The sequence below is a fragment of the Myotis daubentonii genome, chromosome 17 (genome assembly GCF_963259705.1).
Source record: "Myotis daubentonii chromosome 17, mMyoDau2.1, whole genome shotgun sequence".
Classification (NCBI taxonomy): Eukaryota; Metazoa; Chordata; class Mammalia; order Chiroptera; family Vespertilionidae; genus Myotis; species Myotis daubentonii.
The window spans coordinates 51116121-51138931 of NC_081856.1; the positions used below are offsets into that span (position 1 = coordinate 51116121).

Consider the following 22811-nt stretch of genomic DNA (forward strand, 5'->3'; position numbering starts at 1 on the left):
GGAGAGGGGCAGCGAAGACATTTTTCTGGGTCTCCCCAAGAAGCACGGGGACTGTGCTCTTTCCCCTCGAGCAGCCTTAAGGTGACAGCACCGCACGGTTAGGACGGGCAGAGCCCTGGCCTCGCTCCCAGCCTTGATTTGCCCACGTGGGAAGATAGAGAACTAGACTCGGGGCGCGTGTCGGAGTCCTTCCTGCGCTGTGTTCTGGGGGCCCGGGGTGAAAGTGTCATGGGGCAGAGAGGGGGGCCACTAGGTTTTTCCGAGTCTTGGCGGCTTGGGCTGGGCTGGGCTCAGCTATCTCCCTACAACATCTCCATCAGTTCCCAGAAAGGCCTGGGGAAGCTGAGGCTCAGAGCCCCTGGGACACACGGCCGGAGGTACGCAGCTTGGAATGGCGACGGGGACCTGGTCCCGAGCAGGCCTGAGACTAGCCTTCGGAGCGGCGTCCCTCGCTCGGCCCAGGCCCGCCCTCTGACTCCACCCAGCATGTGCCTTTCCGTAATGTCAGCGGGGCCTGAGGCAGGGCGAGCCGGTCCAGGGGGCAGGTGTCAGCGTGTGAGAACTTTGCATGCCCGGGGGAGCGGGGCCTGCACCCCACCCGGCCGGCCAGCTGCAGGTCTGCCTGGCGATCTCTCTATTTTTAGAGCAGCGTGGGCACCTCCGGGCTCTCCCGCCCGCCCACACCAGCTGGAGCTCGGGCCTGGGTCCCCTGCCTCGGGGACACTGGGACACGCATTGCTCTCAAAAAATACTCGGAGACTGTGTGTTCTCCTCTTAGACAGCAGGTGTGCCAGGAGCAGGCTGGGAGCCCGCGCGTATCTTCTGTGTTTAAATGCTTATTATCATCCTTTCTTATCTGGGAAGGCCCAAGGGGTTGGGGTCTGGCGTCTGCTTGCTTAAGTGTGTACATTACGTCCCTGACACCGTGAGAAGCATGTTCCTCCGCTGATCCCATGTGATGGGTAAGGGGTCCTGGGCTTCGAGCGGGGGCGTGGCTCCTTCATCACCCATAGAGCCGGAACTAGAACTGGGGACCCCTGCTCAGAACCCCGCAGAGCCCTGCGGTGTCGTTGCCCCTGAATTGCTTAGTGCGTGGGATGGAAGGAAATTATACAAATCCGATCAGGGTATGTGCAGTGTGTATCTGTGGGTCCTGCTTCTTGCAGATTTCTGATTGCATTGCTGGGCACAGAGGGAGCTAGTCCGGGGGGCTCCTGTGTAGTGAGACCACCACAAACATTACATTGGAGCCACTCCGCCACCTCACCAGGGAGGGGCTTCTTCCCATTTCACAGCTGAGAAAACTGAGCTCAGAGAAGGAAGTGACCCGCCCCAGCCTCAGAGCTTGAGAGCACAGGCCACGCTCTCTGCCCATGTGCTGCCGACACCCGTCATTGGCCTTTCCTCTCAGTTGATGGGAAATGGTCCCGCAGGTGTCACCACGGCCTGGTACGGGTCCAGGCCCCCACTGCCTGTGTCTCGGCCCCTGGCTTCGATGCTGGCCTCACCGCGGTGCCTGGGCTGCAGGGAGCTCACCACCTCGAACTGATTGGCGTGTTCGTGGGAGGAGGGAAGGTGAGCGGGTCATGAATGAGTCAGCAGGAGCCAGACCAGCTTGTCTGACCCAAGCATGGGAAGGTGAGTCGGGGGCTGCTCACCTTTCTTCGTCTCGCTCTCCCGGATCATGAAGGAGCCGATCTTCGTGTCGGGCAGCTGCAGCAGCTCCTCGGCCTTGTCTCTGCCCAGCCCTTCGAACAGCCAGCTGCGGGGGACGACAGCGTGAGTGCCCGCACCCTCCCAGAGCCAGGCAGGCTCAGCAGTTAAGATCGAGGGCCAGTTCACATAGAACTGCTGGGATTAGAAGGACGAGGGCGATTGACTTTTCCCTTCCTTCCTTCCTTCCTTCCTTCCTTCCTTCCTTCCTTCCTTCCTTCCCTCATACTTTTAATCTTTCAAATAAAATTCCTTAGTACCTACCACATGCCAGGTATGCCATTGGGTCATGAGGACAGAGATGCATAAAAAATCTTTCTTTTTAAAAAATAATTTTTTTTTTATTGATTTCAGAGAAGAACGGGGAGGGAGAGACAGAAACATCAATGATGAGAGAGAATCATTGATTGGATGCCTCCTGCACACCCCACACTGGGGATCGAGCCCACAACCCGGGCATGTGCCCTGACTGGGAATGGAACCATAGCTTCCTGGTTCATAGGTTGGTGCTCAACCACTGAGCCACACTGGCCGGGCTAAAACATCTTTCTTATCCCGTTTCTCAGAGGCCACCTGGGCTGTGTCCACACTGTATTATGTAAGGCATGAGCTTTCCAAAACTCGGTAAGGTACCTGTTTGGTAGGTAGTTCCTTCAATGTCTGTCTCCCTTATAATCTAACTGCCGGCCCCTCCCTCACCGCCCAGGAGGGCAGGGACTCTGTCTTCTCGGGTTTCGGTTTTGGGTTTTGCTTTTGGGTTTCGTTTCTGCGCCCAGGTTGTCGAGCTTGGTGTGTATCTGTGGATGAATGAACGGGCACCAGGCAGCAAGAACGACAGGGTGCATTTTCTCGCCACCTGAACAAGCCCCACTCGCTTTCCTCACATTTCCTCCCCGTCTCCTCTTTGTCGGCCGATTTTAAGCACAAGTGTCATTGCTCTATGGGTTTACATGTGGTTCTTGCTTCTTTCACTTAATAAAAAAAAAGCAGTCGTAACCGTGGAGCGCGCCCCCCCCCGGGTGAGGGCACTGCGGGGTCGTCTCTGGAAGGCGCTCTGTGCAAAGCGGCCGGGTCCCCAGGCACGGCCCTTCCTCGTCCCAGGGCAGCCTGGCCGCTCGGCCGGAAGGAGACGCGGTGCTAGCAGCTGGCTGCTGTGTCCTCAGGAGCCATTTATTTATAAGGAGCAGCGATGCCACTTACTTATGTCTGGGGCGCCATAAGGGGGCTCTTGTTGTTAAGATCATGATTATGTCAACCCTAGCCTGTTTGGCTCTGTGGATAGAGCGTCGGCCTGCAAACTGAAGGATCCCGGGTTCAATTCCGGTCAAGGGCACATGCCTGGGTTGCGGGCTCGTTCCCCAGTATGGGGCGTGCAGGAGGCAGCTAATCAATGATTCTCTCTCATCATTGATGTTTCTCTCTCTCTCTCCCTCTCCCTTCCTCTCTGAGATCAATACAAATATATTTAAAAAATATTTTATGTTTATGCCAGACCCAGACAAATAGTTCACCTCAGTTCTGCACAATGTATAGCGTGTTCACTGCCTCAGTGTGTGTGACAAACACCCACTCCTCAAGTCCTGGCACGAGCTTCCTCTTATAAAAACGAAGACGAAAAGCCAGTCACAACAGCCATGTGTGAATACTAAGTATGGGCGACAGACCGTGTTAAGCCTTGACATCGAATCCTCATATCCACCCCCCAAGACAGGCGCCTTCTTTCTCTTTCACCGACGAGGGTACTGAGGGTCAGAGTGATTCACCTTCCCAAGTCACTCCATGTCAGCTAGGGCCACAGCTTGAGTTGTTCTTCTGGGACATCCCGTTTCATAACTGGCATATGGCACTGCCTCGCCTGCTGTTCAGTGTTTTAAGGATCTTTATTGTATCGACGAGCTTGGGAGCTCCATTGGGCCGTGGTCACATCCTGCTTATAGGGGCTAGCCCACGGTGGGCCCGTCTCTAGGAACCGGGTTGAGAGCAGAAGGGACCTTGCCTTCTCAAGCCTAGTGCCTCCCTCCTCCATGCTCACTACATGTCACTAGCATGAACATGGTGCTGTATGGACGCAACCTGCGACGTGCACTCACCCATGGTAAACTCTGGCCACACAAATCCCGGGGATGTAGTTCTCATGCCCGGTGCTGAGGGAAATGGCTTTCCACCAGCCCCCTTCGCTGCAGGAACAAGAGCAGGAAGGGAAGGGTCAAAGCTAATTGTCCAAACAAAGGCATGAGTGAACAGAGACGTCGGATTTAACCCGGGGCACGTGGCCACCTTGTTCTTTAAGATCTTTCACTGGCCGTGGACCCAAATGTCTCCATATGAAAATTTAGTTTTTCAGTACGTCCCCCCACCCCCACCCGCCAAGCTAATTAGGAAATCTTCCCACGGAGGTTCCACAATTAGAGGCTGTTTGCAAGTAAGGGCGTGCCTGACTTATGCCCCAGGGTAGAACCAGCAGAACCAGGACACTTCCTCTCTCTGTGGCCACGGGACTGAAATAATAGGGGAGTAGAGCCCCTATTTGTGCTATAGCAGGGATGGGAAACGTCTGGCCCACGGGCCGTATGAGGCCTGAGAAATCATGTGGTCAGGCCCTGCCAAGGCATGAGGGGTGAGCTGTTGAAATGTTTGACCAAATACAGCGGGCTAGTTTTTTAAGTTGGTAAATTTGTATGGCCCCCGAATGATGTTATAAATATCCACATGGCCTTGGGCAGAAAAAGGGTTCCCTATCCCTGTTCTGGAGACTATTTCAAACCAGGCAGAGACAACAGGATAGAAGGCAGCACTGGGTGTGTCATTCATCAGAAGTTTCCCCAGCCCCTGGGTCCTCCTTCCGGGGCCTGCACTCGCATATGTTACCAGCAGCGCCCGTGTCGGGGGAGCTGAGACTAATATGATAAAAGACCTCAGAAGCTACCGAGGAGTTTACATTGTTCTCCAGGAGGCAATGGGGAGCCACTGGATGTTTGAGAGCACCGGCAGCATGAAGCGGGGTGAAGCATGAAGGTCTTCTGTGTGGGCCAATGGCTCACTTCACTAGGGGATCAGGGCCCATAGGGAATTGCACAGCTACAGCTGGAGCCTAACCATGGCCCCCCAGTTGAGTTCATCCTTTTTTGGGGGGCTGTTGTAAAGGTTTGAAAGCCAACTCACTCAGAAATCACACGCAGCTTCTCCCCTCGGCGGAATATTGGGGGGCTGATGTCAGGAGATGGGTAATCGGTCAGCACGGCCAGGAAGTCGCTGTCCAGTCCTGGGAAACAGGAAAAGGGTTTTTTATTTGTTTGTTTGTTTGTTTACAAGGAGCTAGAACAAGGCCCCGGGAGGCGCTGGTGCCAGGACGAGTCCCTCTTGGGGACTTTTCAGCTGGAGACACCTCACTCATTTTGAAATAGCGATTTACATAGTTGGCGCTCCTCTCTTCAGGAGGTGGCGTAGGTGCTTGGGGGAACCCCGAGGGTCAGGCAGGGCCCACCCCCATTCTCAAGCCTGCCTGGGCCCCGCTGCTCTCATCTGAGGTCATAAGGCCCGCCTTCAGGGTCTGCCCCCGTGTCTACGGCTTCATGGAATCTCGAGCAAGTCCCAGCATGCCTGCTAGCCTCGGTTTCCCCACCTTTAACATGGCTAATGCTTCCTCCCTCAGGGTCTTTAGGAGATGAGATGAGAGCACGTGGCGGTACCTTGTAAAGGGAAAGGGCTCTCCCATCACCCCTTCTTACTGCCATTGTCTCTCACATCACCCCGTCTTACTGCCGTTGCCTCGGAGGCCCTCTCTGGGCCTTGGGGGTCCTGCATTGATAGCATTGTGGTGATGTTGGAGGTTCGGCTACTTGAGTTCTGAGGACCCACCAGAATCGGGAAACACAAACTCCCAAAACTCAATAAAGCGTCTCCTCTTTGGAGAAACTGAGGCACTGTGATAGGGATCTATTTGATAGAGACTGTGGGGTGGGGGGGAGAGAAAAAGTAAGTCCTTTCCATCGAATGTACGTGGAGAGTCATTCTGGCGGCATTTGAGAAGGAAAGCACGCTGTCTGGCTCACATGAGGACAGCTTACTGTGGATGAGAGATGAGGCGATAAGGTAGGGATTTGCTTTTTGTCAGTAAGCACAATCCTTGTTTCACAGCCTTAGCCATTTCTTAACAATATGTATCTTCTATTGATTTCAGGAAGGAAGGGAAGTGGAGAGGGAGATAGAAACATCAATGATGAGAGAGAATCATTGATTGTCTGCCTCCTGCACACCTCCTGCTGGGGATCGAGCTGGCAACCGGGCATGTGCCCTGACCAGGAATTGAACTGTGACTTCCTGGATCATAGGTCGATGCTCAACCACTGAGCCACACTGGCTGTAGCCATTTGCTTTAATTGTAGGTGCAGGGTAATATTGCGGTGCCTGACAAATCAGCAAATATAGTAATTGTTTGCTATGATGTTTATCACTCCATCTACTGGCGGGCCATTAGAACTCAGAATTTGGGGTAACATATTGGTCGGCAGTGATTCACTGAGTGACTTCGTGGCCAAGCACGGTGGTACCCAGAAAACCAAGTCTTGCTGCTCTGATGGAGCTCAGTTCTAGAGAATACACAAGTAAGGTGACTCTGGAGGATCCAGCACCGGGCATGGCAGCCTGGCTGGCCCAAACAGGCCCCTCTCTCGGATCCGGACATCCCCACGCTGGGACTGCAGACGCCGCCCTGACGGCTCATATGTCCTACAGCGTCCAAATCACACGTCCCGGACCGACCAAGTCCCCGGAGAGCATAGGTACTGGGATGGGTATGAAAGACGAAGGAGGGTTTGACTTGTGTATCAACTGAGAAATGAGTCAGAAGCAAGTCATCATGGGAAACAGCTCCTTGAAATGGGCTGTTACTCGGGGACACTGAGCTGCAGGGAGTAAGCCCCTCCTGGTGGCAGATGGGAACCAAAAGTGAGTCACAGCGGCCGGAGTCCCCGAAAGGGGCCAGGGCTCGTGACAAGGAGACGCGTCATCCGTTATCTGTGGCCGTGATCGAGGGTGACAGCCTGTGTCGGCCCCGAGGCCCGGGCTCTGACCTCTGAGTCCTGATTAAGACTGGGAGACAGAGCAACCCTCCTTCCTCACCTTAAAGCAAAACCGAGTGGAAACCAAAACAAAAGCAAAACCCCGTCATAGAAACATCGGCTTCAAAGCCGGAAAAGCGGGCTCAGAGGCGGGAGTTTCAATTGCGCAAGAGCACAGGTGAGCTTCCTGTGGAATTTCCGCACCCGCTAAACCTCGGCCGGGAAACCTTTCCCTGGCCCGTTGCCTAAAGGCATTGGCCTTCACCTGGCCCTTGGCAGGAGCCCAGCCCACCCCTGGCGCCTTATCACCAGAGTCGGAAAAACCCAAGACGCGCCGGAGAAGGTGCTGGAGTTAGGTCAGTTCTGAGGAAAGGATAGTCGTTCCGAACGCAATCCGATGCCAGGATCCCGCCAACGTCACCCCTGAGCTCTGGCCCTGCAGTGAAATAAGTGCAACTAGGACATTTAACTTTGCTCCTGAAGTTCAAGTGTATTGTCAGGTACTGCCACCCCCCCCCTCCCCCCCCCCCCCCGCCCCAGCTGTATGGAGAGCCCAGTGTTCGAAATAAACGAGATTAACGAGTGTCCTGGAGAAGGGGGTGCTGAGGAAGGCGGAGGGAACATTGCAGACGTAGGATAAGGAAACAAATTATGTGGCGAAATCTGCGCCAGGCCTGCAGAGAGGAACCAGGGAGGGTTTTCAGAAGCGCGAATGGGCTTGGGAACCAGCCAGTCCTGCCTTCAGGCTAGCCTCCACCACCAGAGCGTGGAGACCGGGAAGAGGTTTAACTCATCTCTTTGTGGGCAAAGCTGGCAGGGACCAACACTGCCTCACAGACTGGGTGGGGACCCAGGAGCCTGCTCAGCCAGGGGCAGCTGGGATCACTTTGACGTGATACCAGCGATAGGACAGGGTTCCCATTCAATGACCCCAAACCCCCATCAGGCAAGAGCACCCTACGTTTTCAAAAGCCGCTGGGCTGTGTAAATGTGAAAATACTCTAATCTGCCCAAAGCAAACTCCACTTGGTGAGAACAGAAGATGAAATTCAAAAGAACAAATGTGTGCGGAGAGCCCAGCTCAGAAACAAGTCGGATTGGACAACATGTGCAAACGTGTAAAAATAGGAAATGAATCCAGAGAAGGAAGGAAACCCAGGCAGGAGTCGGTGGCCACAGAGATGACTCGGTCAGAGAGGACAGGGCCCCCTTCTTACTGCCTTATCCTCCCTTAAAGTAGCGTTACTTTTTTTTTTTTTAATGCTGAAAACCTTTTAGTAGATCTCCTTTATAATCATGGAGCAGACCCAGGCACTATCTTTTACAGGAAACACATATACATACAACTAGCCAATCAGACAGGGCTGGGCACACTGGCCTGACAGAAGGTCCACCCAGTCCCGGTGGTCACCACAGAGCACAGGTAGTGCCCGTGGATCCCTGCAGCCTCGGTGCCTTTATCTGTCCGATGGGGCACATGGGCACGGAGTAGCCCCTACGGCTCTTAGATGCCACTGCAGCGTGGAGAGACTCCCTAAGAACACACAGCCTCAGTCCCCGGCCTCGAACCAGGCAACTACCAGCAGGGAATCGCTCTGCCTCCTCCAGCAGCTCGGTCACAGCCCAGCACCGCCTGCCCCACTACTTACTGAAGAATGTGTTTCTTCATGTCAACTCACCTAGAAAACCTCTAGCCCCATTCCGAGCGGCGCAGACTCCTGGGTCTGATGGACTAATTCAGTGATGGCAAACCTTTTGAGCTCGGCGTGTCCGCATTTTGAAAAACCCTAACTTAACTCTGGTGCCGTGTCACATATAGAAATTTTTTGATCTTTGCAACCATAGTAAAACAAAGACTTATATTTTTGATATTTATTTTATATATTTAAATGCCATTTAACAAAGAAAAATCAACCAAAAAAATGAGTTCACGTGTCACCTCTGACACGCATGTCGTAGGTTCGCCATCACTGGACTAGATCTTGTTCTGTGGCGGCTACGGGTGGTACCACAAAGGATGTGTGCTCGTGCCCCACCGCAGCCCGTCTTCTGGGCCAGCAGTGGGTCCTGACCAAGGTCTGATGCAGGTTCCTGCCTGGGGCACCCCTCCCACGGGCACTTGCATGTCTGTGACCATGCTCTTCCCCACTCTAGAGAGCAACCACCCACTCCGTGCGGCACGTCCTGGTCCTCTCGGGGCCTGTGATGTTGGGGTGAGGGGGGACTCAGGCCACCCCGTCCCCTGCTGAGCTGCATGGCTTCAGGTCTGTCACTGAGCCTTCTTGTGTTTTGGTTTCCTCCATGCGGAGGGGATAATGCTGGTTATGTGCTGGGCCGTCTCAGAATGAAGCCTCGATGTGTGTGAAGACGCAGAATCGTGTCAGGCACTGTAAGCACAACTAACTAATTATTCCCCTCTTACAAATGAGGACAGGGAACCCCATCGAGACCCACTGAGGTAGCTCACGTCTGGTCGTGTGTTTGGGTACAGGCAGGACTGAAAGCCAGCTCGGTGCTCTGCAAGCTCTAAGTGCAAGATGCCGGGGGTGATGGCGGGGTGGGGGGTAGGGGCTTGTAAGCAGTTAAGTGCGCTGCTCCCGCCCATCATCACTGGCTTCTGGTGAGCAGGTCTTGGTAGGGGGGCGGGGAGGGAGGGGAGGGGGGTCAGGAACTACATTTGATGACTTCCTAGGGACGGGTGGCAGGTGGGCGGGAGACCCTCGCTGAGAGGTGCCAGGCTGGGTCTGAGACTTCCTGCCCCCTCTTCCCCCCCAGAGCCCCACCCACCCCTTTTTCCACCAGGGCAGGGCCTGGGTGCTATGTAAATGCGCTGCTTAGCATTGTTTCCATCCTCGCACGAAGGGGTCTGTGAGAGCTCCCTTCAGATCAGGGCAATGAGGTGGGCAGTGAACAGGGGGAAGACCTCCGCGACGTGACTGAGTCCTCCCTTAAGGTGGCAACGTGCGATAGCCCCTCCGTACCGCGTGCCCTGGGCCTTGGTCAAGTCTGCACCGCCCGTGTGGGACCCAGAGCGGGGTCGGAAACATGTGCACCATCGTGCAGAAGAGGAGCTATGTGGCATGATTTGAAAACAAGTCGTCGACTCCCCGGTTCTACCACTTGAAAACTTTTGGGGGGATGGCCATTCCACACAGCCTCGTGCAACCAGTAACCCCAAGCAGAGTTTATAAGCAGCGACAGCCCCCTACACACATCGGGAGGCTCTGGGCACCGTGCTGGGGGAGGGTTCTGACCTCTGAGAGCTGCACCCCGCCTGCCTGTGGGAGGCAGAGGGACCCCTGGGGTGGGGTGTGTGTGTGGGGGGGGGGGGGTGAGACAACGCCAGAAGCTCAGCGAGGTCATCAGCCTCCAAGACCGGCCTGACTTCCATCAGTTCTGCTGCCCCTGTGACCCTGTGGCTTTCTCTCTGGGAACCAGGGGAACCGGGAGTGGCCTGTGAAGCTTCGGGCAGGAGAAAGCAGAGGGGCAAAGCTTGGGGGGAGCATGAGCGCCCGAAAGCTCAGCAAACACCTTTGTCTGCAAGCCCACGGGCCGGCCTCCTGTGGGGTCTTCGGTGCTTAACTCTCCACCGCTCGGGCTCACAGCAGGGCAGCCCCCCGCGCCCCCTCCGGCCTCGGAGACTCCCCGAATGAGTCAGCCTGAGTGTGAGTAGGTGCGTGTTCCATGAAAGCCCGCGCCCTTGGCTTCATCTGGGTGAGCACTAATGAATGCAGCCTCCCGCACCCCTTCCCCTCCCTCGTCCTCGGAGGTGTCAGAGAAAAGAGGAAATCAAGCCGGGGTGCTCGCAGGGGGACTTTTCAGGGGTGGGGGGTGGAAAAGCCACCCGCCAGCCCTTGATGTGGTTGCCTGGGTTACAAACTGGGCGCGGCCTGGGGAATTCTCTACCCAGGGGCGGAGGGCTGGGGAGACCCCTGCGCCTCCTTTCTGGAGGCGACCACCCACCCACACGGTGGAAAAAGAGAAACTGATTTCATGGCGATTTGCATTTCAGAAATGCAGGCAAATGAGCCCATCTTGGGAGGCCCCTGTTTTCATGGGGTTTGCTCAAGCGCGCGGCCCCAGGGTGCGAGGTGACACCGCAGATGGATGGGGAGGGGGTGCCTCCTGGGCTGGCCGGGGCCTCTGCATGACAGTGGCTGTTCTCTGGAAGTGGCCGTGACCTGGGAGGAAGTCAGGAAGAGGAACCTGGCTTTCCCAGCAGCCGTGGACGCCGCAGCCTGCCCGGCCCTGAGCTCCGCATGGGAGGGGGGCCCGCTGCTGGGGCCGGTGCACACACTCTGCTCCGCCCTGTCACGTGGTCCCAGCTTTGTCCCAGGGACGTTGCATTTCCCCTCTTCGGTTGGGGGGACAACACCTGGCTAGAAAGGAGGGCCCCCAGAACGGCCTGCGTCTGACTGAGTGGGGAGCAGGGTCTCCATGGGCAGGGATGCCTGGGGAGCCAGGGGGCCGTGTAGAGCATGGAAGAAGCGAGAAGGTTGCCTTTTGAAGGGGCCACGGAAGTCATGGGATGAGCAGGACGCCGAGGCAGGGCAGGGAGCTGGCTCTGTCCACGCTCGCGTTGGCCTGCGGCTTGGCAGACATTCCAGTGGGCGCCGGTGCCTGTGGTCTTTGCCCAGCGCCGTGATGCAGGGGGGCACGGGGAACCAGGTGTGGCCACCCGTGGGCAGAGGGAGGCCAGGTCTGAGTGCTGAGATGGAAAATGGGAGGTGGAAGTGTTCCGAGGTCTCCAGTGACCGACCCTGGGTCGCTGATGGGTCGCCTGGCCTCCTGGCCATCCCCTCCCCAACTGCAGAGGACGCATACAGTGTGCCCCCAGGCCCTGCCTAGGGAACAAAGCCAGGCGGCCGGAGGCCCCGGCACCGTGAGCCCAGGGGCGCTGGCCTTAGTCTCAGCTGTGGGGCCCGGAGCCCGGCCCCACCAGGCAGCGCTGGGGAAAGCTGGCTTCTGTCATCCCCGGTTTACCTGTGACATGGTGCCCTCCCCTGAGAGCGCCTGACCCTGGCGATCCTACCGACGGGACAGGGGAATCCCTTTACTCTCAGGAAGATCCCCAGGGCCAGCACTGGCTTCATAAAGTCACACCCAGAAAGCCCCGGCAGGGCGCGATACTACGGATCACACACGTGCCCATGATCATATGATGCCCACCAAGCACAGCGCGGCTGGCGGGGTATATGGTGAGCAAGGGCCTGGGTCAGAATCAGACCAGCCCGGGTAGGACGTCTGAACCCACAAACATCTCTTACCCCCTCTGTGGACCTCCGTGCTCTCCGCCCACAGAGTAAAGGGAGGGAACCGGCCCTTCTCAAAGATGCCAGCAAATCGGACCCCTCCGGGGTGCCCCCACCCCATCTCTTTAGCATTTAATGTTAACGACAAGCAAAGCGAGAGAGACAGGGTAAGGGACTCCGAGGGACCCAGTGCCCTGTTTCGACCACGACCGGCACCCTCCCATCACCCCGTCCTCGCCCCAGGCATCCCCGGGAGAGAGTGCAGCATCGCACCCAGGAAGCCGGACTTACCATCTGAGCAGGACAGAGGCCTCTCGGGCTCGGGCGGCGCCGGGGCGGATCGCATGCTGTTCCCCATGTCCCTCGCTGCCCGGGCTGCGGAGGACGCGCGGAGCCTGCGGCACAGGGGAGACACACGGAGCGTCAGCCACGCGCCCAGCCCGCCGGGGGGAGAGTGACCCAGTTTAGGGTACATCGCGCCTCCCGCGCCAGGCAGCTCGCTTCTTGAAAGGTGGCTGTTTTTACGTGGCGACGAGATCCGTGAATGTTGGTTACACGTACGCAGCGCGAGTTCTTTTATCAAGGGAATGACAGAGAAAAACCACAGAGAGGGAAGTTGCTACAAATGCTGTTGGTGGCGAAAGTTTCCACTCCCGGCACCCCGGGTGGCAGCGGCGTGTTTGTGTGAGAGGCTGAGGGGGTCACGTGGCCTCAGGGCCTCTCCTCTCCTGCCCTGGCCCTGGGTCCCCGGCACCGGGGCAGAGCTGCACACACAGGGGCTGCCGTACCCCCAAAGGCCCCGGGCAGGGCACCTCTGCTGCAGCCCCCGCCTCTGTGCGCGTTTCTCCGCGTGCTCTCGTGCGCCAGCAAATGGAAAACAGGGAAAACTTCACCCGTGGACTCTTGAAAAAATTCCTTTTCAGTTACAGTTGACAGATGCTGTTACGTCAGTTTCAGGGGCCCAGCGTAGCGGTTACACATATATAACACTTACGCAGGGATCGCCTGGTACCATATACAGTCGTCGCTCTGCGATGGACTCTGTTCCCCACGCAGTACTTCCCCCCCCGGGGAATGTTTTCATACCTGGCGAGTTGTTAATCCCTTCCCCCTTGCACCCCCCCTATCCTCCCCATCCCCCACCCATCTGGCGACCATCAGTTTGTTCTCTGTGTGTAAGAGTTCATTTTAGTTGTGTTTGTTCATTTTGTTCTCTAGATCCCACCTACCGGGGAAATCATCCACTATTTGCCTTTCTCTGTCTGACTTATCTCACTTAGCATAATACCCTCTAGGTCCTTCCATATTGTGGCAAAGGCAATATTTCACTCTTTTTTATGGTTGAGTAATATTCCGTTGCATAGATTTCATGGTAAATATCACACTGTTTTTCTCCTCCTCCTCCTCCTCCTCCTCCTCCTCCTCCTCCTCCTTCTTCTTCTTCTTAAGTCCCTGCAGCCTAACCCCATTGTTCAGTGAAGGAAGCTGAACCTCAGAGAGGGTAGGGACTTGTCTAAGATCACACAGCATGGAACCATGGGGCTGGGATTTAGACCCCACATGCTAAGTCTCCGGTCTGTTCCGTACGGTTCGGGTTCTGGCTCAGAACATGTAAGCTAGGCGACCTTGGGCATGGGGGTGGCCCCTTCCTGCCTGATGGGGGAATAATAGTAAAATGACCTTGGGTTGTGGCTGCGAAATGAGCAGATAAAGCAGGTGACACACGGGAGAACGTGGCCCGGCAGGAAATCCAGGCCAGTTACTGCCGTTTTGAGGGCCTTTCCCGATTGTCCTAATGGCAGGAGGTTCAGGCCCTCAGCCTCCCACCCGTCATTGCCAAGGCCATTGGGCTGCTGGAGGGAGCTCCCAGGACTGGCTGGGGGAGGGGGGGGAGTAGGGGGAGCTCCCAGGACCAGCTGGGGGAGGAGGGGGGGAGCTCCCAGGACCGGCTGCTGAGCAGGGGGGGAGGGGGGTGCCTTCAGGGCAGTCATGCAGAGATGACCCTGAACTGTGTGTGGGCCTCCCCTTCACTCTCTCATGTCCCCACCTGGCAGAGCACGGCACTGTCACCCACTCTCCTGACAATGTCCCGCCGTGTCCTGCAGTCGAACACGGGGTCCAGGACCGGCTAAGACAGGGATTGTGCCTTTAACCCTCTCCCAGCGCCCGTCACCCCAGGCTCCCCAGGGCCCGTCCCTCACCTGTCTTCCCTTCCCCCCCCGCCCCATGTCCTCCTCCGAGTCACATCCAGCCCATCCCTCCCTTCACATCCCGCCTCCAGCAAACGGCTCAGGAAAAGTCTTGGCACCTGCGTCACTGAATTCTAACTGCTCCCCCCACCCTCCATAAGCTCGTTCATTCTCAAACATTCCTGGGCTGTTTGTGTTTTTTTTCGGGGTGGGGGCGGGATTCATGGAATCCAGTACAGGAAATTTTTAAAAAGATTTGAAACTCACATTTTTCAGATGGGAAAACTGGGCACCCTCCAAGCAAAGAAACATACCCAGCGTCTTGCGGTGAGAAGGGTGCAGCGGGCCCCCGGCGCCCGGGTTCTTCTACTGTGACCCTCGCCCTCTCCCTGCCTCCGCGGGCCGGCGGGCGTGCAGGCGGGGCGGGCTGGGCTCCATGCCCACCGCAGCGCACACTGGCGCGGAAAACCCACCCGCGGGCTTCCCCAGCCCCTTCTCGGTCTGCTCACCAGCTTCCCATCATCCAGGAAGGAGTTAAGGCAGCTGAAAGAGGCGTTTATTGTAGGAGAGTGAGAAGTGCCCCCGAGAGGGAGCGCGGGTCTCCCTAATGAAATGGCTGCACCATCTGATTTAATCGGTGGCAGTTTTACACAGGAGCTGGAGGTGGGAGAGGGTGTGAGCCGTAATTGCTTCTAGGAACAGCGAGGAGAGGGCACGAGAGAAATGAGTTCATCAGCATCGGCGCCAGCGGTTCCCGATTCTCTCTCCCGCCTCTTGGTGCCGTCCAAGGGCCAGAACCAGAACCGGGACTTGCCTCTGACTTGGCACCCTAGTCTTTGGACCACGCTCTGCTCTCTTCTGCGTGTGATCTCAGGCCTCCATTTACTCCTCTACACAATGCGTGGGGGGCGGGGGGGGGGGGAGATGGGGAGATGCTCTCCAAAGACAGAGCCCCTCCATTCAACCAGCAATCAAGACTCGGTGGCTTTTGGAAAATCATGAATAAGAGGAAAGGCGCCCTCGCTCTCTAGGCTGTCCCACTAGACAGAACACTAGCCTCGTCCTTCTGCTCTTAGGGATGGAGGGACGGCCTTGTGTGCTGCTCTGCGCCCGCCTTCGGGGATGGGGGGGCAATCAGCAGATACCATTGCGTTTCACCTCCCAGCATCCGGGAGGCCGAGGTTCCTCCGTGACCTTCCCTTCCCGGGCGGAGGTCAGGGGGTCAGCTCAGCAGCCCAGGCTCCCAGAGCTGGGACCCCGCGGAGCAGGGGTGCGGGGGGGGGGCACACCTACCTCTCTGACTTCAGGACCCACGCCGCCCTTTCCCCAGCCGTGCTGTCCCCTCGGGGAGGAAGAACGCTCACGGGGAGCTCTGGCCCGGGAGTGGCCGCCTCCACTGGCGGGGACCGCTGGCAGGGAGAGGTCACCGCGGCAGGCAGGGAGGTGCCGGCAGGAATGTGGGACGCGCCTGCCCCGCTGGGTTTCTGTGGGAGCCGCTGGGAGCCTTTCACCCTGTGCTCCGCGTTATCTTGTAAACGCGGGTCAGGCTTCTGGGGACCTTCGTTCCCGGGCTGCGACCGCTCTGTGCTCCTAAGAGCCAGGCCTCGCTGTCGGAATGGAAGGGCGCCTGAACCCCTCATTGTGTAAAGCGGGGGGCAGAGGAGCCCAGCCCAGGGGAGGCAGGCTGGACTCTAGTAGAACCAGGCACCGTGGGAAACCTTGCTGACGGCTGGAATAAGGAAATCCGCTCAGGGATTCAGCCCTCCCGTCAGCCTTAGAATTTCTTCCACGAAGCGTGAGAGCTCCGCGCCCATTCCCAGGACCCGCTTCTCAGGTGGGAGCTATGCCATGAGCGGGAAAACCCACTCACCATTCACCGTCACCGTCACCGACCGGCAGCCCCCAGGCAGCCAGAGCCACGCCGTCTGGCGATGGGCCCTTCCTCCCGGCTGGGCTCCGGCCTCAGCACGCTATTGCTGCCAGACTGGGTCGCCCACAGCTCCACGTCACAGGCAAGATGATAGAGTGCCTGGTCCCAGGTGGTGGGACCGAGGAGAAGGGAGGCTAGGTTCCTGCCAGGTCTGCCTGGCCCGCCTGTGCCCTCAGTCCCCCTGAGACTATCCGCTCTGCCTTCCTGCCCCGCGCCTAGAATAAGGAGGCAGCAGAAGTGGTCCCTAAAGGTCCTCAGAGCAGACTCAGGGGACTGTGAACTTCTGGGTGAAACTGCGACAAGGGCACGGAGGTCCCCAGGGGCCTGCTGGCAGTCAGGGGACTGTTGGATGCCAGGGGCTGGGATCGGGCCATGGGAGCAGCAGGGCCCAGAGAGGCCGGTGACGGCCGCTCAGACCTCAGCCGCCCTGGCCGGTTTTAGGTGGCCTGTGTCCTCACAGGGCAGCAGGGAGCCCGGCCGGCCGGCGGGGCTCAGTCGCTGAGTGTCGGCCTATGAACCAGGAGGTCACGGTTTGATTCCTGGTCAGGGCACCTGCCTGGGTTGCGGGCTCCATCCCCGGTGTGGGGCGTACAGGAGGCAGCCGATCCATGATTCTCTCTCATCATTGATGTTTCTATCTCTCTCTCCCTCTCCCTTCCTCTCTAAAATTAATATATATATATATATATTAAAAGGCAGCAGGGGATCATGGGGACTGTGCCATAGCATCATTTTAAAGAATGCTTAATACTATGGGGGTGGAGTGGGCTGGAAGAGAAACTAGCTGCGCTTCTACCATCCCAGTTGCATAAAGCTTCCGTGCATCGATGTAGGAAATACTCAAGGAAGCTCTTTCCAAGAGGCCGCCAAGGCTTCTCTGGGTAGTGGTTTTACAGAGGCTTTATTGGTTCATTCTTCACATCTTCCCGGGATCGCCAGATTCTCTCCCGCGTGTATGCATTGCTCTTACAATCATGAGCAGAACGTAGCAAGAATAAGGGAGCCGCAAAAGTGGGGAGAGAGGGCCAGGCTGAGTTCAGATTCCAGCCCGGCCCCACTGGCTGTGTGTCCTGTGGCAAGTGACTGCCCTTCCCTGAGCCTCTGTTTTCCAAACCCATAAATGTGAGGCGTGAGCACATGCCCCGCGGGGTTGCTCGGGGTCTTAAATGACAGAGTACGTCCAGGGTGGAGGTGAGTTTGGTGAGCTGGGAGAGCTGAAATGTCACCAAAGCCCGAGTACTCGGGAGACGGGCGGTCTGCTGCCTCGCCGTGCAAGTTGAGCAAACCCCGTCCCCTCCTCGGGCCGCAGGGCCCTCCCTCCACTATGACGGGGAAGAGTTGGGCTTGTGAACGTGTTGCTTCTGCTCTCCCTGCTCCTCTGTGACTGGTACCCAGTACCCGCCCTGTGGACCCGACGCGCCCGGTGCTGCCTGTCATCTGGCTCTGCACCAGGCACAGGAGGTGCTGGGATGGGGGCTCCACATCTGTCATTCCCCGGCCAGGGATCTTACAGGATTTCCGGGGGCACCCCACCACATCCTGACCTCGCTCTGCAGGTGCGCCTGCCCCCGTGACCCACATTGCTCCCTGCTCGCCTCTGGGCAGGTGCAGCCACAGGCCTGCTGCCGCCCCGCCCTGTTCTCCTTTCCCTGTCCTGCCAGGGAGGCTGCTGGGCAGCGCAGGAGGATGGAGAGCAGGCAGCCAGCTCAGGGACCCACCCCCCGCCGCCGCCTCCTGCCCGACTCAGAGCCCAGGCTCCAGACCCTCGTGGAGGAGGCCTTGGGATTCGCTCATCGGGTTATTTCACACCTGCTGGTTGGAAACCTTAAGAAAGGTCCCCCGAAACTCCAGACATAAAATAGAGAAAAGCAACTGCTTGGTTGGGCTGAGCCAGCACTCCTGCCTCTTGATACGACAGCCCAATCCTGGGAGGTCAGAAAGCACCGGTAGAAAAATAGCAATTGGATGCCCTCATGTTACCAAGAAAAGGCTCAGAGAGGGCGAGCAACCCGCCAAGGGCACGCAGCCTGCACACACCCTGTAAGTGTGCCCACCACAGAGAGCTGCTGCCCCCACACCCCTGAGTCCTCCTCTGGCCACGGCCTCAGCCGCCTGGAAGGTGCCAGGGAGGGAACTGTGACTTTGCAAAGCTGTTTGAGGACAGAAATGAGCCGCTGAGCCTCTGAGGCCTCACAGTTTTGTTTGTGGCTCTAGTTACCATCATGAAATCAGCCCCCCTCCCCCCCTGCCCCGCCCCCTGCCCCTGCTCGTTCCCAGCTGGGAGGAAGTGGTTTGGACTCAGTGTACTTACTGCCTCGGAACATTTAGGGAGGAGAGAGAGGGAGGAAGACAGTCACATGGTATGGCCTCAGTGTGTATTTCTTAGTAGAAGGGATGGACGGATGCGTGGAGGGATGGATGATGGATGGATAAAAGTACTAACAGGGCCCTCAGGTTGCTGACAAGAACCAAAGGGTCTGGCCTGACGCAGTGGAAATTCCTAAGAATGTTCAGCCCCAGGTTCTCTCACAGCTGGCGGACGCAAATGCTTGCTGCGTGTCAAGCGAAAGATTAAAACCCAGCAGCGTTTATGAATGCCGGAAGCCGGCTGGGGTTTCCTGGAATGAATAATTTCTAAGTCTCCCAGCAGCGCACTCCCCCTGGAAATAATGTTGCCGGCTCTCACCACGCAGAGGGGGAGATGTTGTCTGTGTTAGGAAACCGATGTGCCTGCTGCCGTGCAAACCTACCCACGTCTGCCTGGTTGCCCATGTCAGGTGGAGAAACACGTAGACACGAGCACTTAGAGACACGGAGAAGGCGTGTAGTTATGTAATTGGGCCCAACGCAATGAACACAGCTGTTAACCTTGACTGCCCAGAACCACCCGCACACCTGGGTGTGCTTCAAGGGCCAGGGTGAAGAACGCGATGAACAGCCACTCTGCCACTCTAGCATTTAGCACCTCCTGCCTATTGCCTATGACTTAACCTTGGTACAGAGCCAGCCGTGGGCAAACTACGGCCCGCGGGCCGGATCCGGCCCGTTTGAAATGAATAAAACTAAAAAAAAAAAAGACCGTACCCTTTTATGTAATGATGTTTACTTTGAATTTATATTAGTTCACACAAACACTCCATCCATCTTTTGTTCCGGCCCTCCGGTCCAGTTTAAGAGCCCAGTGTGGCCCTCGAGTCAAAAAGTTTGCCCACCCCTGGTACAGAAGCATGAGGAGGCTGGTCTTTTTAAGAAAAGGAAACTGACGCTCAGAGAGGCAAAGTGACTTGCCCAGAGTCACACAGCTCACTGGCGGCTGAGCCAGAATGTTGGCTGGCGGGAGGGGGGAGTAGATGGGGTGGTCGCTGACTTAGAGGCTTTCCAGGGAGCTGTCTCGCTGCCCTGGTGCTGGATCTGTTTAAGACGCAGGAGCCTACACAGAAGCCAGTCTGTCTGTTTCACAGGATTTAGGGTTATCAGTAGCCTGCTTTTCAGAACACATTGTGTGTTCCTGAATAGCATCTTCCTAGCTGGAGAAGACCAGTTACAAGAGATTGTGCCAGAACTTTGATTTGGGCTCACCTGTCCAAACTGAAAAGGACCACAGCCCAGGCGAGAGAAGGCTGCAGCTCAGCATCGCACAGCGAACCACAGAATGACACTTTTTTTTTTTTTTTTTGCAGAACGTGGGGTGTGTTTCTCCTGAGATGGAGCGCACTGCTCCAAAGACACACTTTCCCCTTCACACACTCGCTCTCCCCGGGGCTCTGCCCACCCCCACCGCTCTGTCCCGAGAGCGTAATTCTCTCTGCTGTGTGGCTTGGACGAATCACTTAACCTCTCTGGGTCGCGTTTCCTTATTTGTCAAAAGCAAACAATAATTGTGATCTTGAAGAATTGTTCTGAGGATTGCAGGAAAATAGCCTTTCATGCAACGCACCTTCCCCGCCACTCAGCATGGCGGACACCACCCCTTCCCACTCCCATGCATGACCCCAATTCAGGACATTTGAGACCAACGCCATGGTCGTCTTCCTGACAACCAGGATTTCTGGACACCTAGGAGCCTCAAAGAATGTGGAACGTGCCACATCCCTTCAAGAACTCTCGCTCTCCCAAGCCTCTTCTCACCACACGCCCGCCCCACACACTCACCACCTCCCCTGATTGTCATTGCTTGTTATCATCAAGCCTGGCTGGCATTTTCCCAAAGACGATCCTCACAGCCAGGCTCCCCGAAGCAGTGGAGGGATCGCTCAGCCTCTCGGGGCTGCGTGCACCCTCAGATGTCACCGCTCTTCCCTGGCCGCATTTACTGAGCCCCTACTCTGTGTCTACACCGGCCGGGCGCTTTGCATATGCCAGCTCATGCCACCTTCCCAGCGCCCGGGGGACCTGGCCCCGGGAGGTTCACTTTAAGGAGGGGAAATAAAGGCCTGGCGCGGTTGCAGTGACTCGCCCGGGGTCATGGTGCTGGGAGGCCGGAGCAAGCCCGGCGGTCCGCGGGAGGAGGCCTGCCTGTGCCAGGCGGTTCTGGAGCGGCACTCTCTCCTCTGGAGGACGGTGCCCGGCCCACGCCCTCGGCCCTTCTCGCCTGTCGCTATGCACCAGACCCTCCCCGAGAGCCTCGATGTTCCGGGCTCCGTGCTGGAAGGTGGGCCTCACTGGAGACACTGCCCTGCCTGTTCCCACAGAGCGACTCTCCGTCTCCAAGATCTCACCCCCCTGCACGTCTAAGGGGTCCTGATGCCCCCCCCAGCCCCCACCACGTCCCCCAAGATACCTTCAAAGGCTGGACATAGTGGCCCCGGGGAGTAGCTGGCGAGGGTCCCCGTCACGGCCTCTCCGTCAGCCGCTGCTGCTGCCGCAGAGTGAGCGGGCGGCCGGGCCTCCGCGGGGTGTAGACAAGCCCATGCTATCGAGAAGAGCAGCAGTTGCTAAACATGCCACACACTTCCTCTGCGAGAACGAGGAGGCGCGGGCCCCGCCGAGGGGCAGGTTCCTGTTTTCAGCGAGCGCCCAGCAGGCTCCCCTCTGAGGACGCGAGGCGGGAGGCCTGCTGCGCACGGGTGCAAAGCACTGGGGCACACGGGCAGCTCCGCTCCGCGCGGCCAGGCCTCGCTCAGGCTCGCAGACGCATTTTGTCTCTAATTAAAAGGCGGGGGAGGCTCCGGGCTGCGCCCACGGCCCCTGGAGCTGGCTGGGTCCACGCGGCGGCAGCTTCTCTTTTCTGACTTTCCCAATTATCGCGGCTTCCTCATGCCGCTGCCAAGCCAGCCCCAGCGCAGAGCCTGTGGAGGGCAGGTCCTCATGGGCAGAGGCTGAAAATAGAGGCATCGAAGGCCCTCTGCCGAGAGCTGCTGCCGGCAGCCCCCCCTGGGCGTGCTGCCCCCGAGAGACTGGGAAGGTCAGGAAACACGGGGTGTAGGTGACCATTGACCACGAACACCTACAAGGTCATGTTGCCTGTGTGATGCTTGCCTAAATCCTGGGTCAAGGGAAGAGGACTGGAAAGACAGAAAGACTGTGATGGGTCGGTGGGCGGCACTCAAATATAGGAACCACAGGTCCGATGATGCCGTGCCAACGCTGCTTCTCGTGGGGTGAAGTGCCGCCGTGGGGATATGGGCGAGGGTGCTGGCTCTTAGCAGACACCTGCTGAGGTGCCAGGAGGCCAGGTGGCCGGTGTCTATAATTTTCAATAGTCCAGGAAGAAAGAGAAAACACAATAAAGAGAAAGAGAGCAAGACAGTAAATGTGGCAAAATGCAACTGTTGGAGGGATCTCGGTGAAGAGCACGTGTGCATTGTAGCATTTCAACGTTTCAATGGGTTTAAAATTTTTAAAAAGTGATAATAGATAGCCCTGGGCAGCGCGGCTCAGCTGGTCGAGCATCGTCCCCTGCACCGCCCTGAAAGGCCGCCGGTCGGCTTCCCGGTGGGTCGGGACACAGGCCTGGGTTGCAGGCTGGATCCCCAGTGCGGGGCGTGCAGGAGGCAACCGACTGATGTTCCTCTCTCACATCGACATTTCTCCCTCCCTTTCCCTGCCTTTCTCTCTAAAATCAGTAAGAACATATTCTAAAAGGAACAATGTGCAGCTCCCCACTCATCACAGGCGAGTCTCAAGCAGGAGAGCGCAGGCACCTGGGGCCTCAGGGATTGTGGGTGGCAGAGGTGGAAGCTGCCGGGATGTTGACTCCCGGCAGGACGGCCTGGGAATGGCTGCCTGGGCTGGAACACTGGGGGACCGTGTGGGGGCTGCTTCACAGAGGTGACAGCAGAGTGGCTTGCCCAGAGTCACACAGCTGGGCCTGGCCCGGAACCCGGCCGGTGTCTCTGGCGGCTGACACGCAGCCCCAGCCCCACAGGCCCGCCTCGGCCGCCCAGGGAGAGTCATTTAGAAACCTCACTCGGTGTAGTTGTCGACAGTGAATCGAAAACATCGGGCCGCTTCTAAATTTAGAAGGCACTCGGTACTAGAGAGATGCTTCCTCAGACAACTTGAGAAACATGCGCAGGCGCCCTGGGAAGGTACAGAGGCAACGTTGCAAAAGACGGACGGAGCGGGCCACTCGCCTAGAAGGGGAAGCGCCTGGCAGAGAGATGCGTACGTGGAGTTTTCCCCCAAAATTCACACGGAGGCAGAAAGGGGGTGTGAGCTGATAGTC

General features: G+C 57.5%; 2 protein-coding genes across 6 annotated transcripts in view; one reads left to right on the forward strand and one right to left on the reverse strand.

The window, feature by feature from the left end:
• SLA (Src like adaptor) overlaps nt 1–21377 on the reverse strand; it is a 29099-nt gene extending 7722 nt beyond the window's left edge. For 2 of the 5 annotated variants that reach the window (XR_009449607.1, XM_059672342.1), the window contains exons 1-5: nt 15508–15526; nt 12317–12420; nt 4876–4975; nt 3804–3890; nt 1659–1762 (exon numbers count right to left, since the gene is read on the reverse strand). Coding sequence is in view for 4 of the 5 variants with exons in the window: in XM_059672342.1 (XP_059528325.1) it covers nt 1659–1762; nt 3804–3890; nt 4876–4975; nt 12317–12383 (358 nt within the window). In the remaining variant the exon portion in view is untranslated. Of the gene's footprint in view, nt 1–1658; nt 1763–3803; nt 3891–4875; nt 4976–12316; nt 12607–15507; nt 15527–20924 lie in introns of those variants that run through there. The other 3 variants (XM_059672344.1, XM_059672345.1, XM_059672343.1) reach the window with 3 other exon arrangements.
• TG (thyroglobulin) overlaps nt 1–22811 on the forward strand; it is a 153734-nt gene that overhangs the window by 101546 nt on the left and 29377 nt on the right. The window lies entirely within an intron of this gene.